Here is a 9,353-nt window from a genome sequence, read left to right on the forward strand (position 1 = left end):
TGCACTCCACAACTGCCTCTCCCTTGATAATAGCTTATTGATTTTGTACTCTCAACTTGTGGGTCATTAAACTTTAGATTTACAAGACGCTAATTCCCCAGACGCCATTTGTTAAGTTTGGACTGCTGTGATACGCGCAATGCTTTAGGCAAGAGTACGTGTTTCGTGCAGAACCTTGGAAAACAGAGTATAAAGGTGGGGTCACACATGCGTATATATTCAAGTCCATTTTAGGTGCGTATGAAGCTCTTAGTCTCTACCGGCTCCACAGGTCGTGGAAAAAATAGTACAAATTGGACAAATTTATATACATAACATGCCAGATGAGTTAGCAGAACCAAGAAGTATAGTTAGCGACCCAGCTAACTCGTCTGACATGTTACCTGTTTACGTTCTTCCAATTTCTATTATATTTACAACGACCTGTGGGGCCTGCAGCTGGTGGAGGCAAATACTCCCATGCGCGCCTCATACGGACTACGCAGGTGTGACCCCACCTTAACGTTACGTACTGCATATCTGCCCGGGTACGTGCTTAGGCCAGGTGCTGGCGCTTGGCTCGCATGTCTGATTTATGCTGTTCCAAGCTGTACGGTCATTTTCAGCATCTCCTAATACCTGTTCATTTACTATTTGATATTTCAATCTTACACATCCCATTTCGAGCATATTTCTCTGAAATGAAGTCGAAGACCAGTTATAGGACGCAGTCGATGACTCGAGGCAGCATATACGCGGAGAGCACTTTTAATGCGTGCGATCGACAATTAAAATATATAGAAATAGTACCCTATCAGAAGTTACCTAAGGCGAAGATCCGGATGAAAGTTAAGGTATGGGCAGAAAAGTCCGGAGTGTCGCCCGAAGGGTCACTGAGCGGTCTCCGAGCTGCGAACGGAAAAGGGGCTGGTGGGCTAGTGCTAAAAAGCTTACTTCCCCAAACGTTAACCATCTCGCGTCTCGTGTGCAGCACATCTCTCGGCAAATTGGAACTGTTTTACAATACCTTCCTAATACCTTCAAACATTCCAACCTAAAACCAGACAAAACTTAAGTCAATCCCGTCTCAATGTCTCTGCTCCTCTAAGGCTCTCCATCCACCTCCGTCCGACCTCTGCGGCGTAGTTTCAACAGATGGAAAAAATGCTCTGAGGCGTATAAAAGGTTGTATGGACAGGTGAGGGTGTACAGGTGGTTAATGAGAGCACGTTGACTGCTCCAGACCAGGTGTCGCCTCTTAACGACGCTAAACCCAGTCAGGAGCGCCCACGTGCATAATTTAGAATGGGAACAAGACGACGGCTAGATTGTCACTGGGCAGAGATACGCGAATACTGACCTCAGGAGGCCAAAGGCCATGCGCTCCGTCATAATGTACTCTACTAACTGAGAATAACTTTAATACTAGCTCAAAAATGGGTTAAACATTTACTAGGCATATAAAATTAACATTCTGCCGTCAGTTAAGGTGAAATCTCACTGCATTCGCGTCACGCTTGCGTTACTGCGGGGTTAGAAAGATACTATTGTAAGAAGAATTTCAGCAATAAAGAACGAACTTTCTTATGTGTATTTTGCCGTCTTCTAAGTCATACCTTTACGTATTACGCAATAATAAACAAAAAACAAAACAGTGACGAAGTGAACGAATCCCGCTGTGACGCAAGTGCAGTGAGAGTGCACCTTTACGTATGACATATAAGAAAATAGTGTGTACTAGTCGAAGTCTAATTTAGATATAAGCAATAAGAAACATATATGATACGTCACTCGGGGTTAACGTTATTTACAAAATAAGGCACGAGGACGTAAAAGTCCAGTTTTAAACACTTTTTGAAAGCGTGATTTCTTATACATGTATATTTCATTTGTGAAGGTTTATTACCTTTGCCAGAATGGCTAAGGTTATGTTTTAGGCTTGTGAGTCTGTGTGTGTGTGTGTCTGTGTGTGTGTTAACAGCATAACTCGAGAAGCCTTTGATGTATCCCGATTATATTTGGTAGGTGGGTAGGGGTCGGGAAAACGAAGGTCAAGTTCGATAATGGGCCCCCTAGCGGCTTGCTAAGGTACTGCAGCAGAACCTCAATTTTTGATATCTCCTGTTCTGGACATGCTGTGATCATGATTTTCGAGTGGTAGATAGCCCTTGGGGCAGAGAGTAAGTGCTGTGAGTTTGGGCCCCCTAGCGGCTGGAACTGCAGGCGCCGGTTTCCTTTCAAACTTTGGACGAGAATAACTCTACAACGTGTTGACGGATCGTCATGATTTTTGGTATGTAGATAGAATGAGTGATGACTTACATAATGGTATACTAATTATGCAAATCAACAGCTAATTTGTATAATTAATGAGGAAAATTCATAAATTCACTGCATTCCATGATAGGACTTTCAAACTTGTCACATATGTAGCTGGGAAGGAGAGAAATGTCGATAGATATCAATTATGCAAATGATGACCTCATTTGCATAATTAATGAGAAAATATGAACATGTTGACGGATCATTATGTTTTTGGTATGTAGGTAGCGTAAGTGAAGACCTACATAATGAGATACCAATTATGCAAATCAGCATCTAATTTGCATAATTAATGAGGATATTTTATAAATTCACTACATTCCATGATAGGACTTTAAAACTTGTCACATATGTAGCTGAGAAAGAGAGAAATGTCAATACATATTTATCATGCAAATGATGACCTCATTTGCATAATTAATATATGAACGTGTTGACGGATCGTCATGATTTTTGGCATGTAGATAGCCCAAGTGAAGACTTATATAATGTGATACTTATTATGCAAAAAACAGGTAATTTGCATAATTGATGAGGAAAAGTTAATAAATCCACTGCATTCCATTATAGTACTTTCATCAAAGTTGTCACATATGTAACTGAGAAAGAGGGAAGAGAGTAAGAGGTGTATTTAAAGACTTTGAAAGAGAATGGATCAAAGGATCATCATGATTTTTGGTATGCTGATAGCTTAAGTAATGCTTGATACAATTTGATATCAATTAATTGTAACTTGGGATCTAATTTGCATAATGAATGCCGAAATTTTATAAACCAACTCCAAGCATATAATTATAAAGAAAATGAAATGAGTAACGCATTTGTCTGCAGACATCATTCTACATAACAAACCTGGTTTATTTGGCAAAGGTATGTGTTCGTGGAACTCTAGTTAAACAATGTTCCATTCCATAGCTCAGTTTGATGGGTGAGCTAAGTTTGGGAAAGTGCATCCGTCACCAAAGGCACTGTTAAACAAGTTGACCTGGCCATTTAGCTCACCCACAAGACGACAATAACGCACGGCGGTCATCAACTTAATCCCACGGCCTGATGGGATGCAGCTCGGTGGGACCTTTTTCGTCTTGGGCTAAAAGGTCTCTAAATCATCTCCAAAGGCCACGTCCGCTCCGGGATAACGTTAACGCAAACGTGCCAAGTGTTAAAACGTTAACTGCAGCCAACGCACGCCCGGTGAAATCATGTTGACCTTCACATTAATGGTAGTTTGCACTGTCTAAGAGAGTGGAGTTACTGACGTATCTCGGCTAGTATGAATACATTTATCACGTCGCCGTCAACGTAACGGTCCTGTTTTCACTGCTGCAAATGCCCTGCACTAACGTAACATGTACAAGCATGGAACGATCATGTCTAGATATTGAATTTTCGTGGTATGTATCTGCATCAGCGATTCTGTTTGTTGCCACAGGTTTCATCATTGTGCTCCGCACGTATCTGGACCGTTTTGTTTCCTTGAGCAAATCGCAAAGGTCAAGAAACTGTTCATAACAGCTCGACTCCTAAGGCAAGCCGTTTTCCCAGTTCATTTGGTTTCGAGAGGGGCATCTCAAGCAAAAGTTTTCTACTAGCTGACTTGGTGATTTAAAACATTACTTCCAGTCATTCTGCTTCAGCTGGAAATGAAGCTAAATATAGACACATGAATAAGGAACAGGATGTTGGACAATATTACAGCCTTCAATATGTCATTTGTTGACAACTGTATTCAGTGGTGATTTTCGTGCGAAAACTTATATTGACACCATCAACATCGTCTGCGACGGCAAAGGTAACAAACATCACAACGTCAATGTTTACATCACATATGTTTATTGTACATGGATTGCTATTCTGAGCTATAACATCAAGAACGCCAAAAAATAGCAATTATTCACCAAAAATCCAGGGATGAAGAGAAGGGGCCTCTCGCCTCGTTATACAGACACATTGTTACATCAGTATGAAATTGGAACAAAAGATCGAAATGGCTGGTTGATTGGCTGACAATAGGGCAATCACCATTTGCTAAAAGAGATCTGGATGTCTCCAAAAGATGTCAGGCGTCACTAAGATGTACATATCTAGAGTAACGTGCGAGGAAGTCTCGAGGAGTCAAAAGATGCCTGCAAATTAGCCAAGAAAGATGTTGTCAGAGAAAAAAGGGACGTGTGTGTATGTGTAATAGTGATGGGCATGGTTTCTATGCCAATCTCAGTTCAAAAGAATTCTTGCATTTTATTGCCAGTGCTGATATTGTCCCAGCAACGCCCTAATTCCAAAATTCCAAAAAAAAGGAGATTGAAAACAAAGGCACTACCCATGACTACAACAGTACTACAACAACATTACTAAAACATGCTCATGGCTTTCCTTAAGTAGATTGGGTGCACAGATTGCGCCTACAATAGATAATCGTTTTACATCTAAACTTCAAGAGAATTTTTCCAAGTGTGGCATCTCACCAAATACGGTGAAGAAATCCTGCGTCATGACTTAATCAGCTGCTTCCTCCCGATGACGTCATGATGCAGGATTCCTTCGCTTTATTTGGTATACTAGTTCAAGTGCAATCCCACCGCAAATTATATTTCTATAGCTAATTCACACAATTAAAAGCAATTTTCACACATAAACATTTTCATGGCGAAGACCAACACATATTTTCAAATCATACATCATCGACAGGAATCGTTAACTAACGACAAAAGATATTCTATTTTGAAGACATATTTACATTCCAGAAAACTTCTATGACTGCTACTGCAATAAAGCAGGGCTCACAGCAATTATTGAACACAACAACAACATAGTTAGCAGTGTGGACATGGACGAGGCAGTTGACGTGGGGTTGAGTGTCGTGGGGTTAGGTGCAATGGGGTTGGGCGTCATGGGGTTGGGTGCAGTACCATTCAAGATCGTTATGCGTCTCTCCAGACCCGTTGTGATGGGGCTTGCATCTGCCAGGTAGTCTAACACCATTTCCGTGTCGAGATATCCTGTAGAGGGGTACAAGGGGTGAATAACAACATTCTACCAATCCGTATGATATCACTGCGATGAAAAGGGGGGAAGTGGGATACCTTGATCTAAAGAGACTGTCTGTAAACAACAGGCAGGAGGCAATACGGCTTTCTGACAAATTCGAACAATTGATCGTGCATGGTCCTATAAAAAGTCTCGAAACGAGCGTCAGGAATATTGTAAACTGAGGTTATGGTTACTCCAGGGCGCTGGACCACTGATATGAAATGAATTCGCCGAAAGACTGAAGAACATAGCAAGGCAAAGCTATTCAAAACAATGGACTGTGTTGGCATTACGTTGGATCTGTATCTGCATCTGTATCTATATAGCCGGTATAACCGCCCTTCGGCGTAACACACCAGTTGTAGAGTCGTTGTATTAGATACAGACGTTCTATCGCCTTAAAGGCAAGTTGTTTGATTTTTAACTAGTTGATTTGAGATGTCCTTGTAAAGTAGACAAACCGATTGGCTCCCGATCCTCGTCCGCCACGTTCTCCGGCAGCATGCTGTAGCCGTCACCCCCTCCCACCATGAAGGCGTTTATCAGCAGCTTGTACCGCCGTCCCCTCTCCACCGGCTCGTACTGCGGAATGGAACACTCCGTGCACACAGCCTCCAGCGTCACCACACGCTGCCCGACCGGCTTGCTGATGTCGTACGTTACGAGGATTCCTTTGGAAGAAGGGACACGTCAAAATGTAACATTGACATTCTTCAGAGAAGCATAGAGCATAAACATTCGTTGACCTGCAGCAGCAAAGTCTAAAATACGACGTATACGCAGTACCTGTACGGTGACGTGAAAATCATTTAGACCTGGGTCCAAAAAAACAGAATTTGAATGCACCGCTCATGTACCTTGATCGACTTACTTGTTTTGTTATAAAAAACGTTTTATTCCTACTACAAATATGAAAATATGAGACTGAAAATGATTAAAACATATGGAAAATTTGTATGTTTGTCGTTGCAATCAACACCTAGCACATGATGGTATTTGATTTGAGATTCTGTCCGGCTCATCAGTTAGCAACAAAAGTTACCTGTAGGCCTGTTATCTGTTTATTCCTGTTTCTACTATCATTGCATACAACTTGATTATTTTTATAGTTAAAGGTACAGACACAGGTACATGTCATCACGTATTAGTTTGAAAAAATATTCGCGAAATATCAAATTCAAAGATAATACCTGAGACTTGGAGGAATTGACCTGCTGAAGGCAAGTTTGACACGGAATGTTCGAACATCTGAAACATGACGTCACCGGAAATGACGATGATGTCAATGGTATTTTGAAATGGCAGAACCGTCAACACGTCTGCAGTAGTGATGATACCTGTGGAAGATACAGAGAACCGTTAGTCCTTTTTTTTTATTTCCTAACCTGTCTGACCGTTTCTTACTCCTCTCTTAAATCTATCTGATGGTGCCGGTTTCTCTCAAAGCAGTTGTGGTAATAACGTCTCGTGCGTTATCGGTGGACTCAGTAGAGAACCCAAAGCCAATCACATATCAATACCTACGTTAATAGTTTATCTTGATGTACTGATTCAGCCTTCTTTTTCTTTTTTGTTGTTGACAGAGAACAAAAGTACGAAGGAAAGCTATGTTGAGCAGCATCAATACGTTACGTAATAAGCAGCATCATTAAAAACAAGGGGAGCAAAAATAAGTCAGTTACATTCCAATACCTTCACGCACACTCCTCCGTTGATAGTTTATCATGATGCATTAATTCAAATGATTTTCATAGATAAAAAATACTACTTTTGTTTCTCAATACAACATTCTTTCTTTTTCTTTCAGAGTACAAAGTACCCAGGAAAGATACGCTGAAGTCATATACAGACGTTGTATAGTAATAGAAAATATTTCTAAAAACAAGAAGAGCCTAACCGTCGGGAGGCCTGAACGGGATGGGTGCTCTGATTCCCCCAGAATTCCACACTGCCATGGACACGTCAGCCCACTTCGCCTCATCCGGGTTCTTCAGGTTCTGTCGCACCATAGCGTCCGTGATCACATTTCCCAGGTTGCACTCTTGCTGTAAATAACAACACCAGCGACTTTTGCTAACGCCAAGTGTCCAAACGTTTGGTCATCAAAAATTGATGAAGGTTACAGTACGGATAAAACCGGAGAAATTAACAAGACAACCGCATTAAAACACAATAAGTAGTTGATGATGGCAGCCGCTATATTACTACCGTTTTCGAGTGGCCTTCACCGATGAGCAACACAGATTCCAACAAATCAATTACAGAATTTTGTAAAGAACGATTCTATTACGTCTTGTTTGTTTTGTTGTCTTTTACAAGATACTTGCTTAAACACCTGGCATCATATTCCATTATCATAACATCCAAGGTAACACACATGCAGTTTTGATCGCTGTAAGGTCGCTCATCGATCACCGTGTAAGAGTCCATGTTTGAAGATAATTGGCCTTTCATTTTTAAACTATTTTGTACATATTCAGAATAATCCCGTTTTGTGAAATTGAGTAAAAGTTTTCCTTTCTCAGACCTACCCGTCTGCAGAACTGCCTCCGTCCCTCCAGGAACACGTGAGTTTTCCCGGCCTCCTGATTGGTCAGGTTCGCCATCTCCTCTTTCAGCGATAAGACTTCTGCTAGAGTCTCGTTATCTGCAATGTGTTGACGTTACAACTGTTACAACAGATATTCGAAGATGAAATACTTCATCTCCTTTGACCAACTATATCTATTTAGATCTTTGTCTTGTAATTAGACTTGATATTTGACGCATTTTATACCAAGGCCTGTATCCTTAACCTGTAACTGTATACAGTAACGGTATTGAAGCACTTTGCATTATATGTTACTTGAGTATAGCATAGCTTGAATAAACGTGGCTCACGAATAGTAGTAATCAAACTGGTTTTAATCTGAGTTTCTGATAAGGTAATATAGGACTTATATATAGAATATAGAATACAAAAAGCCTAAACCAGTCGCAATAATTTGTCTAAATACACACGAAGCAAATCATTATAAATTACAGTTCATTGGAACGCATGGATAGAAAAACTTGTTTCAGAGAATGTGTCACATTCTGAAAGACTTTTCCATTGACTTTGACTCAATGCTAGTCTTGTGTGTTGTGAGGGCCTGCAGGGGGGGTCCCGACAACGATTTACGTTGAATTCAGAAGAATTCCCTACGTATTACGCTAAATGAAGGAAGGCTATTACGCTAAATTTGGTGGCCTCGCTACAAATTACGTAGATAAGATGGTTTTCCCTACTAGTTACGGGAAATAAAGATAGACTGCCTACGCCTTACGTAAAAGAGCATGTAGATCCTTCTGTTGTGTACGTGAATAGCGAATTCAGAAGTTCGACAGAAAATTAGAAATGAGAAAACGACAACTAACCCTGCAGAACGGATGCGTTCAGGAGAATCGGGTTCCCTTCAAACGCTGTGACGTCTCCGTCGTCGTCGAATGTGAGTTTTAAGTTGCCCAGGTACTTTCCGTAGGCGTAGTCCTGCACCACCAGAACCTGCCGCCCGTCCACGTCCGATCGGACGGACAGCGGGTACTCTCCGTACTTCGGGTCGTCTTCAGGAGGGGGTCCTGGGCACAGACGTGTAGAGAAGAGGAGAGAAATTAGGTGAAAGTAGAGGTGAAAGAGTACACGTACGCGTATTTCTGTCCAACTTTTGAAGTGCCGAGGGATGAAATTTATTCTCTATCATTCGTCTAAAATTTGGTCTTTTCTGAAAAATATGTACAAAAACTGTCTTCTGTGTGCTCTTGGGTGGGAATATCAGCAACGAGTTGTCTCCCCATTAGCTAGTATGGCGGCCTGTGATAAAACCATATATTCGACGAACCAATATTTCATACAGATAGTATAATTCATAAACAAAGCTCCTTATTTTCATATCTGTGGTCATCAAAATTATGCAATTCTCATAAGCAGCCACACTAGCCAATGAGGGATTACTTTGACGTTGCGGTCTAATCTCCAAGCAGATCCTGCGTGGCATAAGACAGGA

At 41.2% G+C, this 9,353-nt stretch overlaps 1 protein-coding gene across 9 annotated transcripts in view; it reads right to left on the reverse strand.

The window, feature by feature from the left end:
• Positions 1–4,114: 4,114 nt before the first annotated feature.
• Positions 4,115–9,353, reverse strand: part of LOC118423450 (snake venom 5'-nucleotidase-like) — a 13,769-nt gene continuing 8,530 nt past the window's right edge. For 7 of the 9 annotated variants that reach the window (XM_035831612.1, XM_035831614.1, XM_035831610.1 and 4 more), the window contains exons 6-11: positions 8,728–8,928; positions 7,863–7,978; positions 7,229–7,376; positions 6,522–6,668; positions 5,793–6,002; positions 4,474–5,300 (exon numbers count right to left, since the gene is read on the reverse strand). In XM_035831612.1, the coding sequence (XP_035687505.1) occupies positions 5,062–5,300; positions 5,793–6,002; positions 6,522–6,668; positions 7,229–7,376; positions 7,863–7,978; positions 8,728–8,928 (1,061 nt within the window). In that variant the 3' untranslated portion in view covers positions 4,474–5,061. Of the gene's footprint in view, positions 4,428–4,473; positions 5,301–5,792; positions 6,003–6,516; positions 6,669–7,228; positions 7,377–7,862; positions 7,979–8,727; positions 8,929–9,353 lie in introns of those variants that run through there. The other 2 variants (XM_035831615.1, XM_035831609.1) reach the window with 2 other exon arrangements.

This window comes from Branchiostoma floridae, chromosome 9 (assembly GCF_000003815.2).
Source record: "Branchiostoma floridae strain S238N-H82 chromosome 9, Bfl_VNyyK, whole genome shotgun sequence".
NCBI lineage: Eukaryota > Metazoa > Chordata > Leptocardii > Amphioxiformes > Branchiostomatidae > Branchiostoma > Branchiostoma floridae.